The sequence below is a fragment of the Neolamprologus brichardi genome, chromosome 16 (assembly GCF_056152115.1).
Source record: "Neolamprologus brichardi isolate AB-2024 chromosome 16, ASM5615211v1, whole genome shotgun sequence".
NCBI classification, from domain to species: domain Eukaryota; kingdom Metazoa; phylum Chordata; class Actinopteri; order Cichliformes; family Cichlidae; genus Neolamprologus; species Neolamprologus brichardi.
Genome location: NC_142119.1, coordinates 27,729,379 through 27,753,538, shown reverse-complemented (window position 1 = coordinate 27,753,538; position 24,160 = coordinate 27,729,379). Strand labels below are relative to the sequence as shown.

Genomic DNA, 24,160 nt, shown 5'->3' with positions numbered 1-24,160 from the left:
CATTAGCCTTAGCAGTTGTTAACTGACAAAAAGAATATTCCTGTGATATTTCTTGGCAGTCAGTGAGACAAAAGTAACAAATGAGCTTTATTATTGCCATTGTGGCTCAATTTTAACAGTAAGAGTGCTAGCGCTAGCAGCATTGCTAATGCTAGCTGCAGTGCTAACAATAGTTGCAGTGCTAACACTAACTGAAGTGCTAATGCTAGCCGGAATGCTAGCGCTAGCAGCAATGTTAAGGCTAGTAACAGTCTAACAGTAGCCTTACATAAGTGGAAATACTTCAGGTAATTAGTTTGAATTATAAAATGGCTGCTGTGTCTGTTGGTGTGCTGTATTATTCTATAACCTGCTGACTATAAGTTCAGTGTATCATGTCGTGTGGGCTTTGTATTTCTGTTAGTCTGATAACACTGTACAGACAACTAACATATTATTTCACGTCTTACACTTTCAGGAACTTGGCTGACACCTGTGCTTTGCCTGGTAGGTGTGCACATACTGTAAGAGAAATAGACCAAAATAAAAAAATAATCTGACTAATATAAGCTTAGATGGGTTCAAACTTTGTGCTAGACCTTTTAAACACAATTTTATAATAATTACACATAAGTGCAGCTTAATAATTGGGCTAAAATATTTTTTTCGTACATTTTTGTAGTCACACTACATGTGATTAGTTAATGATTCGCTCAATCATATTTGTATTTAAAAATATTATTGCTGAATTTAATTAAATATTTATTCTTTTAAAAAGTGCCCAATTATGCAACTTTTTGCACATGGCAGCCAACAACAGTTTAGCTTGAATATTTGTTTTGTCCTTTATTTAGTAGTCACAATTAGTCCAAACAATTACCATGTGATTTCATTTTAATAAAATTATTTTTTTTTTCTTTTTTGTTCACAGTGTGCAGAAGAAGAACAAGGACCAGATTTCCAGTCTTCTCTCTCACATCCCAACCCCCCAACCCCTCTATCCTCTGTCCTACTCCACCTGTTGTCTCTGCCTTCTTTCCATCTGTATTTCACCCTGTGGTTTGTGCGAAATTGTGCCAAACCAAGAATCTTATTGCGGTTTGATTTCAAAGCCGTGTCTCTCCTGCTCTGTCTGTTCTCTCTGCTAAATTTTCTCTCTACCTGTTTTTCACTCTTGGCTTGCTGCTGAAAAACGCCAAGCCAATAAAGCAACGAAGAGTGCATATTTTGCCTCAACCTATGAACAAACTGAACAAACAAAGAAAACTCTGCGGTTTGATTTCAAAGCCGTGTCTCTCCTGCTCTGTCTGTTCTCTCTTCTAAATTTTCTCTCTACCTGTTTTTCACTCTTGGCTTGCTGCTGAAAAATGCCAAGCCATTAAAGCAATAAAGAGTGCATATATTGCCTCTACCTAAGAACAAACTGAACAAAGAAAACTCTAATTCACGGTTTGATTGTGATTTCCCAGCCGTGTCTCTCCTGCTCTGTCTGTTCTCTCTTCTAAATTTTCTCTCTACCTGTTTTTCATTCTGGGCTTGCTGCTAAGTTGTGCCAAGCCAATAAAGAGAGTGCATAATATTCTCTCGACTGAAGAACAAACTGTCAAACAAAGACAACTGTTTCAGACAAATAAAAACTGAAATATAAAAACAAAGACAACATCTCCTGGTGTGTGCCACTCTTATCTTGTGAACATATTTTCTAAAGACTAAGAAACACTTGCAGGTGTGTGAAAATGCCAAGGAAGCAGAAAAAGTCACAAGCTGCAAAACAACGCTGGAAGAAGTTTCATGAGCTTCACAGTGTACCAATATGTGAACAGGCTGAGTTTGATTTTCCTCAGAGCTCTGCAGAAGACAGTGTGTCTACAAAGATCAATTCTGAAAGTGTCAAACAGGCAGGTCAACATGTTCCTGCACATGTACAACAGGTATCTTATGCTGATGCTGTAAAGATTGGACTGCAGCATGAATTTAATGAACGACATGAGGTGTCAAGTGACCCACAGGTGGGTTATGCTGATTTTTTGAAAAGAGGCTGTCACAGTGATGTGGCAGGACCATCTAATGCAGAAAGAGTGAACCTTGAAAACCAGCCCTCTATTATACATGTCTGTGCATCTCACAGCCAGGCACATCCTAAATATGGAGACTCCAGAAACCACCAGTGCACATGTAACTCGCTCACATTTCTTGCATTTCTTCATGAGAATGAAAACATGACTACAGCTGACCTTAATCTGGTCTTGGATAAAGGTGATGTGATGTACAAAGAGGCCAAGAAAAGATTTCCTAAAAATATTCATTTGGCAACCGATGAGCTGCCAGACAAAGTTGATGCTCGCAGGTCTATGTATCATGTTGACATGACACAGCCTTCCCGGTATGGGACATTTGAAGAACCTCCAGAGGAAGCAGTAGATACCTTTCTCAGCTTAGAAGCAGGACTGAGCTGCCTGTTGTCAGATGTGCAGTATGCCTTACTGATTATGAGTGGATTGTGTATCGCAGTGTTCAGATCCACATCAGGCAAATATGGGTTCTTTGACCCACACTCCAGAACACCCAGTGGTCTTCCTCTTCTACTACAGTCACGTAATCGTGGTACAGCTGTGATGCTGAAATTCACACTCCTCAGTGACATGATTAAGAGGCTCCAAGATTCTTATGAAATGATGGAGATATCACCCTCTTGTACCTATGAGCTGAAGCCTGTGCAGTTTTACAGTATGAGCACAGTCAACCTGAGTGATAGTATCACAGACACAGTCTGCAGACCAACAGCTACCACTGCTGTGGCACCTACTCACGCTGATACAACTGTTGATGAAGCAAATCCCTCTACTCCAAGGGGAACCACGCCATCTGTAAAACCATTTGACAGTACACAAACTGAATCAGTACCATCCAGTGAATGTATTTTCCTACCAGAGAATGACATTTCGTGCAGCCAGTTAATCTCTACTGCAGTAAATAATGTAGTAGCCTGTGATCTTTCCTGTACTGCTTTAAAGAAAATCTACAAAATGATGAAAGTTAATAAACAACGAAGACAAAAAATGAAAAGAAGATTAATGGCATCAGAAAAACCGAGAAAACCGAGAAAAGAAAACCAAAAAATGAAAGAACGACAAATGTATGCTTCAAATAAAGATTACAAAGAAAAGAAAAAATCTCGCACAAGCAAGGCATATAAAGACAATCCTGAAGTTAGACGAAAACAACAACAATATAAAAAAAGGCTTTACTGTGAGATTGATGAATTCAGACAAAAACGACGAGACTATATAAAAAGACGTTACTGTGAGAATGCTGAATTCAGACAGAAACAACAACAATATATTAAAAGACGATACTGTGACAATGCTGAATTTAGAAAGAAACAAAAAAGCTATATCACTAAAAGGTATCAAGAAAACCCTGAATTCAGAGAGAGACAGAGATCTCGAGTGACTCAGCGTTATGCACGTGACAACGCATTCAGAGTAAGACACAAACAACTAATGAAACAACTAATGCGAGACAGGTATCAAAGTAATCTTGCATTCAGGATTATGCACAACATGAGATGTGCAATGAAAATAAAAAGGAAATACAGATGGGTGAACAGACAAACCCAAGAGAGTGACAACAGTGTGATCAACGAGGCCATATCTGTGTTCAAATCACAAATCAAAGCTGGACCATCATACCCATGTACTGTATGCTTCAAGGCTTCATTTCCAAACCAAGTACGACCCTGCAGAAGGTCAAATTATGTGAAAAACCCACATGTGGTTGCAACATGTTTAACAGGAAGGTTTGTTCATGTTTGTGATGAAAACTGCAGAAATGAGCAGTGCAATGTTCCCGATGAGAGAAAGAGGGAGTGGATTTGTCACACCTGCCATAACCATCTTAAAAATGGATCCATGCCAGCACTTGCTGTTGCCAATAAACTGGATCTTGCTGATATTCCACCTGAACTTTCTGATCTCAACATACTGGAGAGACATCTCATAGCAAAGTGCATACCATTTGCCAAGATCATTCCTCTTCCCAAAGGCAGACAAAGAGCAATTAGAGGAAATGTGGTCTGTGTCCCATCAGAGGTACAGGAAACTGTTGAAGCACTACCTCGATTGAGAATTAATTCTCAGGTGATGAGAGTAAAACTGAAGAGACGCTTGTCTTACAAAGGTCATCAGCTGTTTCAGACTGTAAGCTGGTCTAAACTTGTGCAAGCACTGCATAAACTCAAGCAGATTCATCCACAGTATAAGGATGTGAGCATCAGAGATGATGCTGAGCTGTGTGATCCAACACTTCCTGATGAAGATGAGGAGGAGGATGATGATGAAAACATGAATGAGGACGATTATGATGAGGCTGATTTAATGGAAATTGACAGCTGTGAGAAAAATGCACTGAGTGAAGCACAAAATAAAAATGAACAGGATATTGACATGTTACCCTATGATGGTGAAGAATCACATGAGCAGATGAGAGATGATTCAGAGCAAGCAGATGGACTGACTAATGGTGGTTTTGCACTCGAGTCCTGTTTGCAGCCCCCTGATGTGGCTGAGGAGATATTATGTTTCAGTGAAGGAATCTACTCTGTTGCTCCTGCAGAGAGAAACAATCCAATAAGTTTTTTCAAAACACCTAAACTGGAGGCCATGGCCTTCCCTGTGCAGTTTCCTACAGGCCAAAACACACTTGATGAAAGAAGGCTGATCAAAGTATCCCCCAGTGGGTATTTCAAATCAAGACTTTTCTGCATTGATGATCGTTTTGCCAAAGACACAAACTATTTGTTCTTTGCACAGTTTGTGACTGAAATACACTTGGCTACTTCCAGCATGACAATACAGTTAAGGAAGGCAAAGCCTCTGACCAGAGATGGGAGAAAAATAACCTCAGGCATGTTACAAGATAAACATGAGGTGGAGAAACTGGTGCGAAATAAAGACGCAGTGAGATTCATGCAGCCTCTGAGAGGAACCCCAGCCTATTGGGAGAAAACAACAAGAGATCTTTTCGCCATGATCAGACAGTTGGGAACTCCCACATTCTTTTGCACATTTTCAGCTGCTGAAATGCGCTGGCCTGAAGTGATTGAGGCAATAACAAGGCAGCAAGGTGAACAAGTGAATTTTGAAGGACTCGACTGGTCAGCAAAGTGTGACATCCTGAGAAGCAATCCTGTCACAACAATGCGCATGTTTGACAAGAGAGTTGAAGCATTATTCAGAGATTTACTCTTATCTCCTGCAGAGCCACTTGGCAAAGTCATTGACTACTTTTACAGAGTTGAGTTTCAGCACAGAGGAAGCCCACACATACACTGCCTCCTGTGGGTAGAAGGTGCTCCTGTGTTTGAGGAGGATGATGAGCAAACTGTTGTTGATTTTATAAACAAATACATCACAGCTCAGCTGCCTGATCCTCATAAACAACCTGAACTGTACAAGAAAGTAACAGAAGTGCAAAAACACAGTAAGAACCACACAAAGACGTGCTTTAGGAGTTTAAGCTCCGGGTGCCGTTTTGGTTTTCCTAAACCACCCTGCAATGAGGCAATGATCACAAGACCCAGTGAGGATGATGCACTGGAAGTAGAAACAGCAAAGAACAAGCTCAGACCACTGAACCAGCTGCTGAATGAACCTGAAACTGCTTCCATGAGTTTAGAGCAGCTCTTGGCAAGATGCAAGTTGACACATGCAGAATATGAGAGATACCTGAATAAAATGAACACAAGGAGTACGATCATACTAAAGCGTGATCCAAAAGACTCTTGGATAAATGGCTATAATCCACATCTGCTTGAAGCCTGGAACAGTAATATCGACATAAGCTTTGTTTTAGATGCTTTCGGCGCTGCAAATTATTTAATGAAATATATATCAAAAAAAGAGGGCGGGCTATCTGAGTACCTGAAAACTGTCATTGAGAACTCCCATAAGGACAGTGTAAATGAGTGCGATGAAATGAGAGCCGTCATGCAGGCATATTCAAAGAAGCGAGAGATCAGTGCACAGGAGTGTGTTGCTCGTGCATGTGGTCTTCACATGAAGCAATGTTCACGTGCTGTAATATTCATACCAACAGATGATAATCCTGTGAAAATGAGTCGTCCCCTGTCAGTTCTGGACAACACAACACCCGAGTCTTCCAATGTTTGGATGACATCTTTGAATGACAAATACAAAGCCAGACCTGAAACACCAGAGTTTGAGGAGATGTGCATGGCAGACTTTGCTGCTACTTGCAGGATTGTCTATGGCCAACAGACAAAAGGTAAAGATGTTTTGCCCCTTCTCAATGAGATAGGATTTGTGCAAAGGCGCAAAAACGATAAGCCTGCTATCATCAGATTTCACCGCTGCTCACAAGAAAAACATCCAGAGCAATATTACGGAAGACTGCTTAAACTTTACCTTCCTCATCGTTCAGACCACGAACTGAAAACACCATCGTTGCCAACCTATCAGGCTTTCTATGGTGCTGGCTGTGTACAGCTACCAGGTACTGACCATCTTGAGTACGTGCAACACATTGTCAAAAGAAACAGAGAAAAATATGAGAAAAACAGTGAGGAGATCGAGAGCGCTGTTGAGGAATATGAGCAAAACAGAGGTGTGACTGACGAATGGTGTAATCTGGCACCTGAATCAGATCTCGTAAGGTTGCCACTTGTTGAACAAGAAAGAGAGCGAGACAATGAAAATGAACAGGAAGATGTGCCCGACTACAGCCGTCAGGCTGATGCTTCAACAGAAGTCAGAGCCATCAGGGAACCCCCTGCTATTGATCCCACATTGTTATGTCAGATGTTTCAGAATCTGAATAAGAAGCAAGCCTGCATATTTTATGCAGTTAGAGACTGGTGCATTAAAAGAGTCTGTGCTCTAAATCCAGAGCAGTTTTTCTTTTATATTAATGGTGGTGCAGGAACAGGAAAATCACATCTTATCAAATGCATCTATTCAGAAGCATCTAAGATACTGAGCAAAGTACCCAGATATGCAGACGACGTTGACATATCAAAACCCACTGTCCTGTTAACTGCTTTCACTGGGACTGCAGCATTTAACATTTCTGGAACAACACTGCATTCTCTACTCAAGCTGCCTAGAAGCTTAAAACCTCCCATTCAGGGACTTGGCAATCAGCTGGATGAAGTCAGATCAGAACTTTTGAATGCTGAAATAATCGTCATTGACGAAGTGTCTATGGTGTCAAGACATCTCTTTGCCTACGTAGATGCAAGACTCAAACAGATCAAAGGGACTCGGAGACCCTTTGGAGGCATGTCAGTCATTGCTGTTGGAGACTTCTATCAGCTACCCCCAGTGCGACAGTCTAAACCTCTCTGTGTGCACAACCCGTCCGAGATCGACCTGTGGCGGGAGGATTTTCAAATGATCACTCTGACTGAGATTATGCGTCAGAAAGATGATGTTGTCTTTGCTGAGATGCTGAACAGAATTCGTGTGAAAGGAAAGTTGGATGAGCTTTGCGAAGCAGATAGAGATTTGTTGTCACAGGCCATAACTGAACCAGCCCTTTGTCCGACTGATGCGTTGCACATTTTTGCAACTAATAAAGAAGTGGATGCACACAACTCTTCAACACTGGCTCTGCTCCATACTCATGTCATTGACATCCATGCAGATGATTATAGAAAAGATCCTAGAACTGGCAGAATGGCACTTCAAGACAGACCATTCAAAGGAGGTAAAAACGAGTTACCAGACACACTGAAAGTTGCAGAAGGAGCTCGTGTCATGCTCACCAGAAACATTGACATACAAAATGGTTTGGTTAATGGAGCTTTTGGAAAACTACTTAGAGTAGTTTACTCTGAAAACGACCAACACATCATCAAGCTTGGACTTAAAATGGATAATGAGACATCTGGAAAGAATAACCGCACACCAGCAGACGACATGGTGTACATTGAGAGAGCAGAGGAGAATCTGAAGCAGAAAGGAGTGGTACGAAGACAGTTCCCAGTGAAGCTGGCCTTTGCATGTACAATACATAAGGTACAGGGTATGACAACCACATCAGCTGTTGTCTCTCTTAAGAGCATTTTTGAGCCCGGCATGGCCTACGTAGCTGTCAGTAGAGTGACGTCTCTCAGTGGACTGTATCTTCTTGATATGGAGGAGAAAAAAATATTCACCAACCCAGAAATCACTGCAGCGCTTGAGAACATGAGACAAGCCAACCTTGATGACATGATGCCTCTTCTACACGTGAGACAAACACTGAGCAGGTCAGACGTTTTCACCATTGTTCATCATAATACAGAGGGACTGCCAGCTCACATTAATGACATCAAGAGTCACCATGAATTGTGTCTAGCAGATGTTTTGTGCCTAACAGAAACACACCTGCGGGGCTCTTTTGTCGCAGAGAGTCTCCACTTGGAAAATTACAATTTGTTTAAACGCAACAGACACCTGTCCTACACAAACTTTCCCCAAATGGCAAACAGAAGTGGTGGCGGAGTTGCTGTTTATGTGAAAAGTGACATTCAAGTGCATGAAAAACAGTACATCCATAATGTAACTGACCTTGAATTTCTGGCTTTAAAGGTTGAAGCACCAGTCAGTGCTCTGATTGCAGTTGTGTACAGACCTCCAGACTACACTTTGAGGCCATTCCTGAAAAACCTGGTAAGCCTATTAGACTCATTGGAGATCATGGACTGTCATCCCATCATAGTTTGTGGTGATTTTAATGAGAATGTTTTATCCAGTGCAAACAAACCAATCCTGGAGCTGTTTGAGTCTAGGGGATACGCACAGGTCATCACTGCCCCTACCACAGAGAAGAACACACTGCTTGACCTAATTTTCATTTCTCAGCCAGAGCAATGTCTCCATTCTGGAGTCATGAAGACCTACCATAGTTACCATGACCCTGTATACTGTGTATTGTCCTGTGATGATTCATGATCTAGATCTTTGAATACAGTAAGTAATTTTTATATTTTTGAATGACATAAGAAAGTAGAGCGATATTTAAAAGTTGGCTTAAGAAAAAACGCCCTGCATTGCAGTATAATGTTTGAATTCTTTTACATAAAATACAATTAAATGAATTAAGTAATGATATCAGTAAAATATAACAATTTTATTTATTACAGAAAATCTAAAAATCACCTACAGTAATCTATGAATGTCAGAAAAATCAAATATACCAGTTTAAAACAAACAGTGTAGGCATATCCTCTCTGCAGCCAGGCTTCAAAATCCTGCCAGGCTGCCCCAGTCTCACTGTGGCTGGGAGGGAGGAAGGGTGGACCAGAGGATTGCCCACACAACAAATAAATGTTCAACAGCTTCTTCATTGTTTCTGGGAGAACAACACAGACTAAAGGTTTAAAATACCTAATTACAGCAATAATGACAGTTAAGCCACTTTATGTGTGCCTTTATTTTAAAATACTATTTACAAAAATGTTATTGATTTTGGTTTGTTATAATCTTGGACAAATCTTACGATGAAACATACATTTTTATGAGCTTTTATCATGTTTCAGCCAGTGCATTTATCAGGGTGGGTCTGGGATGATAAATGCACTGGCTGATAAATGCACACTTCTGGCCAGAAGTGTTTCAGCAGTGTCACATATGTACTACATATGTGACACTTGCTTCCTGTTACCAGCTGATACCCTACATTTGTATAGACATTGGATCTTGGGAGGCTGGGGAGTTGAGTGGGTAGGTGGGAGTTGAGTGGGGTGGGGGGGTGGGGGGTTCGGTGGGAGGTTGTTAGGTTTTTGTTTTTTTGTTTTTTTTAAGAGAGACACAGTCCTCCTGTGTCTTCTTCAAGCTTAAAAGCGTAAAATCCAACAGTGTGAAGCACATAGCAGCCAGAAACTGTAATGCCACAGATCAGAGAGGCTTCATCATCACCATCTTCATTGCCGTACGACCAAAGCATGAGACTTCACATCTGGAGCACAGGAGAAATTCTGTGATAAGTCCTCCTTCTAGCTTGTCCCACAAGCAGTCGGTGAGATTTACTCGCATCAAAAAGGGTTAATGACATAATTTCCATGAAAACATGTATTAATTTTTTGTAAAGTGTTTAAATTGTGTTTTTACCTGACCTTAGAAGTGTTAGAGTGTATTGTAATGTCTGTACTCAGGTGTTTCCCTCTGTGATCCATCCCCTTCAGAGCTGAGACACTCAGGACTGAACAGACTGCACAGTTTCTGTGACTGAGCCTCCAAAACACCTTCTTTGAAACCACACATGATAGAAGGGCTTCATATTTGCAGCAGCACTACTACAGGTATTCAGTTTATTACAGGATGTGTTTGTTTCTTAGGACCAGCTCTAAGTGCACACTACCTAACATATACACCTTTCTGTTCATTACAAACCAACTACTCTGGATCATATGGCCAGTTGGCAGGAATGTTGCTGCAGGAAAACATCCCTGGAGATCACCATCATTGTCAGACTGACTGTGCCTCCTCTGTGCAGTGTCAAGAGCCTCCCTAAATGAGTGTGTAAGTTAACATTTTCATTATTTTATTCCCTTTGACAAGACAAGTATCACTGATATTTACATTTACAACTACATATGTTCCTGTTTTCTGCTCTTCTTTCAAGGCCTCAGCTATCCTGCTTCTGTGCTGCTTGCCACACATCAAACACTGGCTGGATGACAGGGAGGATCCACTCTGAAGTCACTGGACATGATGAGGATCATCTGGGACTTTATAGTTTCACAGAAACGTTGTGCTCTTTGATTACAGGTTTTAAATGGACATAATGACTGCCTCTCTCTGATCAACAGGCTAAAGGATTGTTTTCATTATTAGAGCTCTGTAGAATGTATGCTTATTTACTATTTCAACACAGAGCAAACCTTTATTTATTTAACATATTTTTATTTGTTTTAATGTTGAATTAACTGTGGGGATTTTTTCAAGTGGGCACTCGGGATGTCATATGACCAGAAATGTGGTAACTGGAATTCAACAGTATGGAAAAAAAATCTGCTAAGAACAAAACACACACAAAAACCCCAAGAGAACTCAAATTCATTCCATGTAATCCAATCTAAAACATTTTAAACTGCTGAACAGCAAAACAGTGTTAAAAAAACCCAAAAAAAAACAGTGTTAACAGAATGATTATGATGAGTTTTTACCAAAGTTTCAGGTCACATGGCACACCTAGTGTGTAGTGTGGGGTATCAGCTGGTAAGTATAGGTTTTTTCATATTTGTGTCCTTAGAGTTCAGATGGATAAAGCCTTGTGTATAATAATTAGTCATAAACACAACTCGAAGGCAGGGACTTACTGAGATAACTAAATTTGGGACTTTGTGTCTGAGCCCAGGTTAAAACACTGTGTAAAAAAGCATTTAGTGGCATGGCTGAACAATGCTGTAAACTATTGATACTTATTTATCCATGTTCACAAAAAGGACTAATGGGTTTATTTGATTATTTGTATGTGTTAAACTGTCACCACCTTAGGCTTTCATTTGAATTTACTCAAAAATCTCTATACAGTTCTCTTTTACCACTGTGTGGACTCTGTTTACATTAAAACACAAAAAAGAATGAGTAATAAAAAGATGTGTAGACAGATCAGTAGATTACGTAGACTGATAGAAACAGCTGTTCAGCCATGTTCACAATTTAAAGGTTCAGGGTTGTGGTTTTAAAAGTTGAATTTTCATGTATTTCATATGTTGCTTAATATTTTTATTTAGTTATTTAATTTAGTTATTTTTATTTATTCTACTAGTCCTTTTCAGAAAGGAGCTGTAAAATATGACTTAAGATTTTTATGTTATTTATTATGACATACAAAACAAATTGATGTATATAATACTATTAAACATAATATACACAACATGTCTGAAAAACATTATGCTGTATATTAAAGTTTGTATTTTCTCCAGAATGTTTGTTCATGTTTTAAGTTCATTTCAACAAATTTGTTTTTACATTTATTTTTAATAAGTTATTTTTTTATGAATTGGAGATTTATAATACATAATTCCACTCTTTAAGTGATTAGAAAAATATAAACTTTTAATATTAATTCAGAGGTTTTCTGACTCTAAATTTTCTTTTGTCAATACTCATCTTTTTCTAATGTTCAGCTATTTTCCAAATTCTTCCTTTGTTTAAAAGTCAGCTTTTAGCAGTTCAGCACTTTTGTTGTCAGGTTAAAAATTCATTTTTTTTTAATCTCATTCAACATTTTTAACTTAATTTCATCAATTAATTCATTTCAGTGCATACATTCAGATTCAAGCATTCACACTGCAGTTTCTTCAGAAAATGCACTTTCTAGTTATTATTATTATTATTATAATGAACTCACTGTGCTTTTGATCATAAATTTATGCATTGTTTAACATCACCATCTGAAATTTCCACTCCTATCTGTGCTTTTCGCTGATTGCAAACTAGTGCCAATTTGCCCTGCTTAGTGAATCTGGCCCTTATTATCCCAGTCACACAAACAGTGCAGATGCTTACATTTTAAAAAATGAGTTTAAAAACAAACAGAAAATAGAGATAGCAAAAGAGGGCCATTCATATAGTAGAAATATGAGTAACCAATGAGGAACAAATGCAAATATTTAGCTTTAATAACAATAATAATAAGTAGCAAACATTATAGAAGTAAAGTTAAAGTCCATACGAAAACCTATGTGGAAAAAGTCACTCTAGTGACACCAATTATTTGTCATCAAAAGAAGTTAAAAAAACAAACACGATTGTGTGTAAACAAATGCTACATTGCTGAAGAAACAGTGTAACAACAAATGAGACTAACAAATTCATCACCTACCAGAGGTGTCCACCCCGCATTATCTTTTAGATTGGGGTCAGCCCCCTGGTCCAGAAGATCCTTGACAGCCTCTACATCTCCCTGCAAAGACCAAAAGATAACAACAAACCTGGGGTCAGAACTAGACCTGTAAATGCAAACCTTTAAACACAGCAGCTGATCTCAGTAAACCAAAGCTCTCTGGTTTATCAATCACTCAACAGTGGGCCATTGATTGCTTTGTCTGGGATCCAGGGAATGATTACAGCTATGTTTACAAGGATTACTGTAAGACAGTTTAGTCTCAATAGAGTGGAATATGGCTGCCTGATCTAATACAGCCAAATATGTTCAAATCCACAGTAAGGGAGAATATTAAATTATATATTTGGAATTTTTTTTTTTTAAAGAAGAAAAAAGAATAAACAGGAAATGCCAGGTTTGCTCCTTACACTCACTAATTTTCATGATTTTTATTTCTGCAAAATGTCCTAACCCAAGAACAGCATTACTGAGCTAAAATGAGTGAAATTATAATTGTTTACCATTTTAATATCTCATTTTTTAGGAACACTGTGCACAGATTTTATTCTTGCAGTCTCCTGCAGATATTTTCACACCTAGAGTATAACAGAAAATTGAGTAAATAAAGTGAATCATGCCAACACTTTATGACCTTGATTGCAGCTAGATGAAGCAGGGTCTCTCCCTTGTGGTTCCTCTTCATAACTGCAGGGCTTCCTGGACTGGATCGTCCAACAGATGCACCATTAAAACAGGAAGATCTCCTGTAACTTTCTGTGGAGGGACTGGCTCGAACAGAGGGGCTGTCTCTGCCCTCTTTTCTGAACTTTTTGGTGCTCTTAGGGGTAGTCAGAGATGGAGGATTTAGCACAACTGGAGAGATCAGACTCAATGATTTTCTCCCCCTTCTGCCTGGAGAAGGTCTTGGTCTTTTTGGAGTGTTATCCAAAGTGCTGTTTCTGTCTTCGGTCCAAGATCTTTTTGAGGAATGCTCAGAAGGAGACACGTTCTTGTGATTTTTGGGGTTATCATTTGATTTGGGTACATCTGCAGACAGCTGGTCATGCTGAAAGGCACTTTCCGGCAAGGGTTGAACAAGTTCAGTTTGGCAATTCAGTACAGTCTCGCTGCCTTCTGAGAGACTCTCTCTCACTGTGCTCCTGGCAGGACTGAGTTTGTCAGTGCTCTGCTGTGCCATCTCAGGCTGAGGCCCATCAGAAGTGACAACAGGGCTTAGGAAAGAAACCCTTTTACTGGACCTTCTTGCTCCATCAGCACACACCTGCTCATTTTCAGAGAGATGAGCCTCTTCTGAGATGCCCCATTGCTGGTTTATGGCTTCCAACCTTTTCTTCTTCAGATTTTGCTTCGTCTGTTTTCGTGTGGTTCTGGTGGCTCCTTGCACCGGCACATTCCTGCTGGTAGCATTTTTCTTAGTTGACCTCTTCTTCCTGTTGTTTTTTGTTTCACCGTTGCATCTTTGAGAAGAAGAGGAGCCGGAGTCTTGGGAGGACGAGGTGAAATTGAAAACTGACAGGTCCTGGCATTGAGCAGTGAGGGTGTCTTGCTGTGCTGCAGATGTTTCTCCAGGAGACCTGCTGTCCGGTACGGCGATCTCTGCAGCCTTTTCGACTGTGCAGCGTACCTTGCGGCTGCGGGGACTGAACCAGATTTTAAAATTCTTCTTGTTGTTTTTAAGTACAGGGCCATCAGGCTGAATCTCAGCCACAGATAAGTCTACAATGAAGTATGGAGAAAAAAAAGAAAAGAAATATATGTGAAAACACAGTACTAACAAAAATTATCACATGGAACTATTCAAGCTAATTAAGAATAATTTATATACTGAAATCTTGAAAGTTTAACATCGATCTTTGAGGAACTGTTCGTAATGTATAATTTGGGGTGGTTTGATGGTGACCTTTTTTCCATGCTTTCTTTTAATTGAACTTCAGTATTAGTTGCATTTCAAGGCTGGTCGTTTAGAGTGTTACAGTGGTTACATACGAGTACATAAACATATACATATTAATGAATAAAGGGCTCAAGGTAAAATAGCAAACAATAACGCTACTGCTAATGGGATCCTAATAAAATGCAAGAAAGCAAAAGAAAAAAATCCCTCATAAACAGAAACTGCACAGCTTATTAGGTGTAGTGAAATAATAATGCTAACATATGAAAGACATGGTGCAGCACCTCGTTTGCTTTCTACATCTTTAGTTGTTTTCGTGAACACTGACAACAACGTGTAGATTTGTTCCCATATTAACTACATGGCTTTGAAAGCCCTTCTGAAATTCTTCTTCAAAGCTGAGATCTACTTGCAAACTAAACACTAACATAGATAATTGCACTGCATAATTAGTGCCATTACGTGGATGCCAGATGGGCAATAAATATAATAAACCAAAGGAACAAGCCACTAACCCTGTCAATCAGAGATCAGATTAGTGGAGAAAAATGTTTGAACATTTCAGTCAACAAGTGATAGAGCGGGGTGTGGAAGGATGAGCGTGGTGAGAAAGATAACGAACCAAACACATGGATTTCGAAAGATAAATTGTCAATTATGCTTCTAGCCTGCTATATTTTTATATATAGCTTCCCTCTACCTGGATTTTTAAGAGGAGTGAGCAGGGACTCTAAGCCACAGAAGAGTTCTATGATGCTGCTGAGCTGCCTGTTGATTTGAATGTCCTTCACCCACGCAGGGCTGTGACACACCACACAGCCATCTCCTGCACGTGGCCCAGCACAGGACCTGTGGAATAAATATATCCCATATTAGGAATCCACACTACAGCTCAGTAAGAAGAAATACAGAGTGGTTATTCCTTCGCTTTTAAAGAACATCCAGTCATGAAGAGAAGAATCAAAATCCGGGCTGTTGTTTAAGCATGCAGACATTAATTCACTCAGTAGCCACTTTCACACATCCGCTCCAGACAATTTCAGGGGAATTAGGTTGGGATATTGTCAACATTTCAACTTTCCAACATGTACCACACAGGAAAAAAAAAATGCCTGTTTGAGATGGACTGGAACTACTTGAAATACTTTTTGTGTTAGCATGAAGGAGGGAACACATTATTCCCACTCATTAGCAATAAAGGCACCAGACTACTACCTGCATTATTCGCACAGTGGCATAAACCATCATCACATAGGTTTTTGTATTGGGCACCTGCCAGCTTAAACCGTGGAAAATCCAGCTGCTTTGGATATATGTGTTTTCTCCACTAACTCTAATAACTGACGTCTAAAACTTCAAGGTTACAGTGCATGTGTGAAAAGCACTATAGTATCTGAGAGGGGAGGCAAGACTATGCTCACATTGTAATCTGTGATGAAGGCAAAACATACTGCAGGTGTTAAAACCATTTAGGTGTACCAAATGAAATTGACCCATTAGTCTTATTAGCTAAAGCTGTCTATTGGTGTCCTATTGGTGTTTAATTGGTTAGAATACACTTAAGTTCATACATTACCTGCACAGCATATGCTCACATAAACCTAAGCAAACAGGTTCCTTCATCAAATCTGAACTGGGGGGGAAAAAAAGAGAACAAAACAGACAGAAAAGTAGTTAGTTGGATTGTTAGTTATAGTAGTTATTTGTATAGCCCCAAGACCCACAAATTAATTTGAAGTGGGATAAAAAAAAAAAAAAAAAAAACGTAAGGCAAGTTTGCATAAGTGCCTTTACAATAGCCTTATTAGGAATGCAGGGTGCTGCAATGCTTTTTGAGCCAAATGTGTAAAATCTGAACTTTAGAAGACCCTGAAAATCTTAACACAAAGTGCATTACCATCATAAAAACAAAAGCAGATAGTCCTGGATGTTTAGCAACTTACACTCTGGGGCAGTCCGGGATCTTGCGATATGCAAAAATAATCACCCGAACTCCATCACAGCTACAAGTACAGTCAAATACAATTTTAAGCAGCACACCACTCTCTGTTTTTACTACGCTTTGTGCCGTTGTCTGTCACTTATTCGGCGCCAGATCGCTTAGCAAAACATGCCAGTGTGTTCATTGGCAGGTGCTACAGGCGTTATCGCCGCTATACCGTAATTTGTTGTGCCCGAGTTACAGGTTTAGTATCTGTGGTTTATTGTGATGGCACGGTTTACCAGATTATATTTTGGAAGCTTTCATCGTTGAAGTGCAGGCTGCGTGGTGTTTTCTCATTGCTCCACAGAGGTCTTCAACATTTCATGGCATTGCCGCACGTGTGTTAATTAAGGATGAATTGAAAGTGAGGTTTCAAATGAAAAGTTAACGATAATGGACAAGACTAGAGGCACGGTTAAGTTTCTTCCATGTTGCTTTGCATTTCTCTATAAGCATCAGGCCACTGTTCGACTAAACAAACATACCAAACTAACATTTACATATTTGTAAATGTTTACATATGTGTACCGCTTTAAGTGTAAGACAACACTTTGTTACTTTTGCTGCTACCTAAACACATAAAACAAGACCCAGTTTAGCCTGACTTCCAGTACTCGTAGACGACGCAGGGTTAGCTTGCCACTCTGTACTGCACTTAACGTTTACTTACCATTTGGAACAAAGCAGCAACCGTCGGAAGTTTGCCACCGCCTCCTTAGTCTTCTTCCAGTCCACTGTTTGCACGGAACTGTGCTCATCCATTCTTAGAATAGGAGTGTTGCTCTTTTGTTGTTGTTTTATTAATCAAACAGCAAAAACAAGTACAACTTCCTCCCTTACTTCTTACGTCTCCCGCCAAATATTTACGGAAGCGAGCAAAGCGCATTGCCACAGTGGATTGGTCGACGGGCATACCGGTGATGACGTAAACCCTGACGTAGGGGTTTTTGTTGTGTTTTTTTGAGAATCGGACGTGTAAGTCCTCTTTCACAACATCCATGAATCTTCTCTCTGGTCTTTGTGTTTTTCTCCTGCCCGGCAGCTCTATATTCAACATCTTTTGTCCGATATATTCACATTCTCTACACATGTTCTGCCTTGCCTCTCTGACTTTTCTTCAACCTGCTGAACCTGAGCTGTCCCTCTGAAATACTCATTTCTAATATTGTCCCTCCTGCTCACTCCCAATGAATACCTTAACCCTTGGATGCACAACCTACCAATACCTACACTCTTCCACGAGTGGGGTCAAAAATGACCCCAAATAGAAACAATGCATTTTGCTATAAACTCGGTTGTTATTCTTCAAAATCTTTAAAACAAAGAGTTGTAATATTTTCATATTTGAGGTATTCCTCATAAAACATGTTTGTCACATGAGGCCCTTTGCATTTTTATTTATTTTTTCATTAATTTTAAGAAATTGCAGTCTTTGTATCACTTTTGTATGCTTGCTCTGCATATACTGCCGAAGCTGGGTCTTCCCTCTGAAAGGCACAAGTTGTTCATCCACTGTAACACAATCACTAGGGATGAATTTCTGTCTGCAGTTGACCAGGAACAGGCCCCAAATGTAGCAGAAAGCTGCCATGTGGTTTGTTTTCAGTCGGAAGGCTCTGGTCCTCTTGTCATCAAAGTGCAAGAAACTGCGAATATCTTCAAATCTTTGAATTGACATAGTGGCCTTGAACAATGGGTTATGCAGAGGACTCCCAAAAAACACGCTGCCTGGTACATCCCAGTTATTCTCACTTCCTGCAAGAATGGTCAATCAAATGAAGGCCAGGAGCTAATGTTTGATTACATTTTTCCACTCTTTTCTCCTGTCTGTGGCTACTCTTTGTGCCTCCATGTTTGTGCATGTCAGCACCTCTTCTATTAAATTATCAGACATGAACATTTTCCATGCATTTATTGGGGAGACAGTACTAAACCCAGGTGCAAGCCCTGGCCGACTAATTCAGAATATTGTGGCTAGAGCAGTAAGAGGGGCTCATTCTGTTAGACCTAATATCCATTTCCTCTTCAGAGGACTCCTCTGTGTCTGACTGGCCTTGTTCAGTGGGGGGGGCAATAGTCTGGGTCCTCTATATCTGAGATGTCAGATTTTGAGTCAGTGCCTGACTCTTCATCCCATCCATCCTGGATCATTTGTAGGGCAAGGTCCACAGGGATCCTAGCTGGCCTCATAGCAGCCATGTTACTTTAGATATTTAAAAAAAAAATCAGAAAGGACAATGTTTGAAATGCACAGGAAACTATAAACAGGGGTGCGCATAAATGGTCCTCAGGTGCGCATTCGCTGTCAAAATAAAAGATGCATACCAGATAAGAATTTGGAACGCTCGTTTGTGTACATTAGATGTTCTGGAGGAGGACAGACATTTGTTCAGAACTCTTAAAGATGTCGAAGAAGCAAGCTCCATAAGCAATTACTTTGGTGTTCCTCCACCGCAAAAGAAGCGTGTATTCTCTGAATTTCTGGGAATACTTTTATTTTGACAGCGAATGCACACTTGCGGACCACTTATGTGCAGCACTGACTATAAATCATGTATGTTACTGTGTAAAAATTAATTCCTGATCCTTTAGAAGTGTAAGTGGGACGGTCAGAGTTGCTAAGAATTAACGTTTCATAGAAGATTCCATAGGAACTACTTGGGGTCATTTTTGACCCCACTTGTGGAAGAGTGGGGTAGTGATACAAAAACTGCATTATTTTTAAATTAATGAAAAAATAAATAAAAATGCAAATGGCCTCATGTTACAAACATATTTTATGAGGAATACCTGGAATATGAATATATTACAACTTTTAATTTTAAACATTTTGAAGAAAAACAACCCATGGGGTCATTTTTGACCCCACGTGTGCATCCAAGGGTTAAACTCTGCAACCTCCATCTCTGCCTCTTGTCTTTTCATTAAAGCCACCATCCCCAAACCATACATCACTTTTACTATTTTGTCAAACTTCCCTGTCATTCTTGTTTTTTGTCTTCGGTAACAAATCACCCCTGACACTCATCTCCACCTACTCCACCCTGCTTACACTCTCTTCTATACCTCTCTTGTGCATTGCCTATCACTTTGGATGGTTTACCCCAGGTATTTACACTCCCCTCACTACCTCTGTTCCTTGCAACTTCACCTCTACACCTGGGTTTCTCTCATTCACACCCATGTATTCTGTCTCAGTTCTACAAAAAAATACCTCCACCTCTCCAAAGTATACCTCCACCTCACTAGGCTCTCTTTCACCTGCTCCCTACTCTCACTATAGATCACATTGTCATGTGCAAACATTATTGTCCACACCTCATCTGTCGACCTGTCCATCACCACTGCAGACAAGAAGGGTCTCAAGGGTGATCCCTGATGTAATCCCACCCCCACCTTTAACTCATCTCTCACTCCTACCACACACCTCACCACTGTGTCTCTATCCTCATACATGTCCTTCACAACCTTCACATACACAATCTCTTCTACGCTTCTGTACTTCTCTATCGACACTCTCAAAGCAAACATTGCATCTGTAGTGCTCTTTTTCGGCATGAAGGTGTACTGCTGCTCTTAACAGCTCGTTTGCATAGCTTCATGGCATGGCTCATCAACTTTATCCCTCTGTAGTTACTACAGCTCTGCACATCACTTGTTCTTGAAAATTGATACCAGTACACTTCCCTGTTCCTGTCTCCTACACATTTATATATATATATATATATATATATATATATATATATATATATATATATATATATATATATACATACACACAAACACTAACTACCAGCTAATGTGTCAGAAATCTATATATTGTGAACTATTAAAACCTATGGATGAATTTTTGTGCATGTAATCAGAACAATAAATCAGAAAAAACAGAGAAGTGTTATCTTCTATCAGTTGTCAATTTCCTATCCTCTTTTTTTTGTATTTTTGTATTATCCATTTGTCTCTATATCTCTGAGACTAGTCATTAAGATTTTCTTTAGGCTATGCTAATATCCTACACTTAAAAAAATAATCTTTGACCTAGACTCCTCTTTTGACTGGCATTTTAAACAGATCTTTAGGAATGATTTTTCTTCTGCAGATATGCTCAAAAAACACCAAGTCCTTGCAATTGTTATATCTGGGCTGGATTACTGTAATTCCTTATGATAGACTTTTCTTTTCCTAAAAGGTCCCACATGAGGCTTCAATTGATCCAAAACACTGCCACTAATGTGCCATCTAAAACTAGGATGAGAAAAAAACCCTGATTCATCCTGATTTGTATTTAACATCTTTCTCCTCAGCACGAAGCCCTGAATGATCAGACTTTATATAGACCTCATTTACCATGGGACCACCATATCATTCCAACAGAGCACTTCATTCTCAAACTGCAGGCTTATTTGTGATTTGTAGTTTATGTAAGTAGAATGGGAGAAAGAGCCTTCAGATATCTGGCCCCTCTACTGTGGAACCAGATCCTAGTTCGGGCTTGGAAGACATTAACTCTTTCCGCTTATAAGATTAGCCTTTAACACCTGCTATTATAGGTGCAAGGTACTTGAGAGACTTTGTTTGACGCACCGAGTACGTCTCCTCCACTCCCCTTTTTTTCAGTCCGTGTGCGTTTATATACCAGTACTGCATGTTATTAACTTTTGTCAAATTTTTCCTGAAACTTTTTTTTTGTTGTTTCTGGTCTCTCTATGCTTCTTATTTCTGTCTCCCCTTTCCCTTCACAAGTCACTGCAGTATGCTACCTCTCTCAACCCTTCCTTAGGTTTCTTCCTGTAAAAAGGACGGTCTTCCCCAGTGTCGCAAAGTGTTTGCTCTTAGGGCATTATATGAATGTTAGGGTGTTTACCTTAAAGCACAAAATAGCTGGTTATATGAAAATAACGGATGCTAAATGGATAGAACTGAAATGAATTAATAGTAGTATTAGTAGAAATGCAATAATACATCTGCAATGTTTTTATAACTTATATTGACCACTGAAGCAAAATCAAAAATCTTAAATAGTCCCAGTGCAGAAAAATAGTAGAAGCATAAACAGTAGGCAAATGAACAGCAGCTGCACTTGAAAAATAGCTTTATTAAATTATAAAAATAGGCTTGATGCAGTTAATACCACATGGAGCAGGTCCATAGGCAAAAAAGTCTATTAAATATTCAGTACAGTCATTCCAGAAGTTACATATGCCCTTGGAGAAAGTGTTAATGAGTGAGGGGAAAGTGCATATTAAGCTCTCGGTGTCAATATTTTCTTTTGTCAAATTTCATCTCAGGAGCAGAATTATATATAGTTCACATAAAAAAATACATTACTTTTTGTTTGTGTTATATATTTATTAAGTGAGTATGTTATGATGTTGTATAGTGATGGTTTGCCACCAATGACCTTAAATTAAAAATCATTCTAAATATTTTATTAGCTACGGTCTAATATTCTAGGTAAAGGTAGGTAGGTAAAAAGAACCCTAGCCACAGAGAGAAATTAACAGACTACATAATTAAAGCAAACGTCATACATAATGTGACCTGAATGATTCAAAGTGAACATGCAAACAGTGTTATGTAGAAGAGTAATTATTCACTTCATCTACTCGTGTATGCAGACTGGCCATGTATTCTTATGCTTTTCATCAACAGTTTGATTTGGTAAGAAAAAAAGTGTAATTTAACCTTCATATTCACAGTCAAGTGACTAAAAAAAATAATATTCCTAAAAAGAACCCACAAACATTTAAGTCACATTTTCTACTATATTAAGGTCAGATTTAGTGTGAATGGACACACACTAAAGATGGCAGTCAGCTCTATGCTTGTACTTCATCTTCATCTTCGGCGTCAGTTGGTATGGTTTCAATGCCGATCTTTCCCATGGCGAAATTGATGAAGACCTGTGAAGGTTCAGCAATAATGTAAGAGCCATGTCAATATGAAAGGCAATTATTTTTCTCTGACCTGCTTAATTTTGGCTGGTCAGTTTCCCAACCCCCCCACCTCTCCTGTCCTGTCTTCTGCCTATAGTATGTTCCAATCCCCGAGCCTCAAAGGGGTAAAGTGGTTGAAGAGTATCAGCACTGGCTGCATATAAAGCTCTTGGATTCTCACCCTAACTCATATTCCATTTATTTTCCCTCAGGCCTTCCCTCTGTCAGTTTCCCTCTGCCTCTTTTAAACTTTCTCTTTCTATGTCTTTCACTCCCACTCAGCTTTCTTGTGTCCCTGCTTCCTTTCCCACCTCTCTTCTTCTCTCACTCCCCGTCTCTTTTTTCTGTCCCTTGCCACCATCAACCCACACCTACAAAAACCTCACACTAGTTCTTCCCCTCTCTCAGTTTACGTTGTCTCTTTTTTTCCTCACCTCATCCAGTGTGGTCTGGCTCACAGAGAAGTGCTTGATCTGCAGAGCAGTCTTGTTGGACTCCAGCTGGTCAAAGATGTCAGCCAAACCTCCAGGAGCAAATGGGACGTGGTACTGCACCACAGTCGAGTGCTGGTCCTGTGTGTTGAAAAAGGATGCCAAATGTGAGGTTAAAAGTTAAAAGAAAGTGCTCGTTCTTCTTTAACTATAATTTGATTCTTGCACTTGTATGAAGAAAATAAAATCCTTCTTAATCTTACAATGCTGCAAACATTATTTTGGGGGTAGAAAATCTACATTATTTTTAAAATACTGTATACGCACTTTACTTTTGGTAAGGGCTCTGGGCACAGCAGGTTCTTATATAATGAGTTTCCTTCTATTCTTAGCTGAGCAAGTCAGCATTATAATGAAGAAAAGTCCACATGGGTAGCGAGGTATCAGACAAAGTTCATTTTTATAGATTCTTTAATGGTTCACTGATCATTATTATCATATTAACACTGACTCAAACGTGTACAGGGAACACGGTTAATCAAAGTGACAAATACACAAAATTATCACCCAGCTCGGAAGGTAACCCCATACTTAAATGACTGATTTAGCGCTTTCAGAGGCAACAACTTTGCTGTTTTGGTTCACTCCCACATTCCCTCAGGAGTTGGTGAAGACTAGAACAGAAGGAGTGAGGCAGACAGAAACATGACGCCAAATTAGTGCTCATGCTGATTTATGTCTGCTGGATGTGTAAATAAGCAACTGTTTGCTAACACGTTTGCCTTAAACACTGACAAATATAGCCATATTTATATATCCATCTGTTATATATAATTATATACCAGAAACATAAACGATCTAAAGGACCTTAGAATACTGCCAGGATTTGTCACAATCACTACATCTGTGGATTTATTATATTAGTTTGTTAGGCAAATAACAAAGGATGGAAATAATACCCATAAAAGGCTCATAATTTAAGAGTATCTTGCCTTATTAATTATCAATTGATCATTAATGCCTCGTGTACTTTAGAGTTTATAGTGCATATTCAAATATATGCACACAAAGTAGTCAA

General features: G+C 39.4%; 2 protein-coding genes and 1 long non-coding RNA gene across 4 annotated transcripts in view; 1 reads left to right on the top strand and 2 right to left on the bottom strand.

Moving 5' to 3' along the window:
- bard1 (BRCA1 associated RING domain 1) overlaps positions 1 to 17,569 on the bottom strand; it is a 38,544-nt gene extending 20,975 nt beyond the window's left edge. The window contains exons 1-5 of one of the 2 annotated variants that reach the window (XM_006802349.3): positions 17,386 to 17,569; positions 16,308 to 16,364; positions 15,432 to 15,580; positions 13,469 to 14,553; positions 12,814 to 12,894 (exon numbers count right to left, since the gene is read on the bottom strand). In XM_006802349.3, coding sequence (XP_006802412.2) covers positions 12,814 to 12,894; positions 13,469 to 14,553; positions 15,432 to 15,580; positions 16,308 to 16,364; positions 17,386 to 17,477 — 1,464 coding nt within the window. In that variant the 5' untranslated portion in view covers positions 17,478 to 17,569. The remainder of the gene's footprint in view (positions 1 to 12,813; positions 12,895 to 13,468; positions 14,554 to 15,431; positions 15,581 to 16,307; positions 16,365 to 17,385) is intronic. The other variant, XM_006802350.3, reaches the window with a different exon arrangement.
- On the top strand, positions 9,950 to 10,869 carry LOC148098284 (uncharacterized). The gene is made up of 3 exons (XR_015716615.1): positions 9,950 to 10,282; positions 10,399 to 10,502; positions 10,606 to 10,869. It is a non-coding gene; the product is annotated as an uncharacterized LOC148098284 (long non-coding RNA).
- Positions 17,570 to 21,797: 4,228 nt separating the features above from the next.
- Positions 21,798 to 24,160, bottom strand: part of abca12 (ATP binding cassette subfamily A member 12) — a 57,775-nt gene continuing 55,412 nt past the window's right edge. Inside the window, exons 70-71 of the mRNA XM_035912791.2 lie at positions 23,086 to 23,223; positions 21,798 to 22,618 (exon numbers count right to left, since the gene is read on the bottom strand). Of these exons, the coding sequence (XP_035768684.2) occupies positions 22,535 to 22,618; positions 23,086 to 23,223 (222 nt within the window). The 3' untranslated portion in view covers positions 21,798 to 22,534. The remainder of the gene's footprint in view (positions 22,619 to 23,085; positions 23,224 to 24,160) is intronic.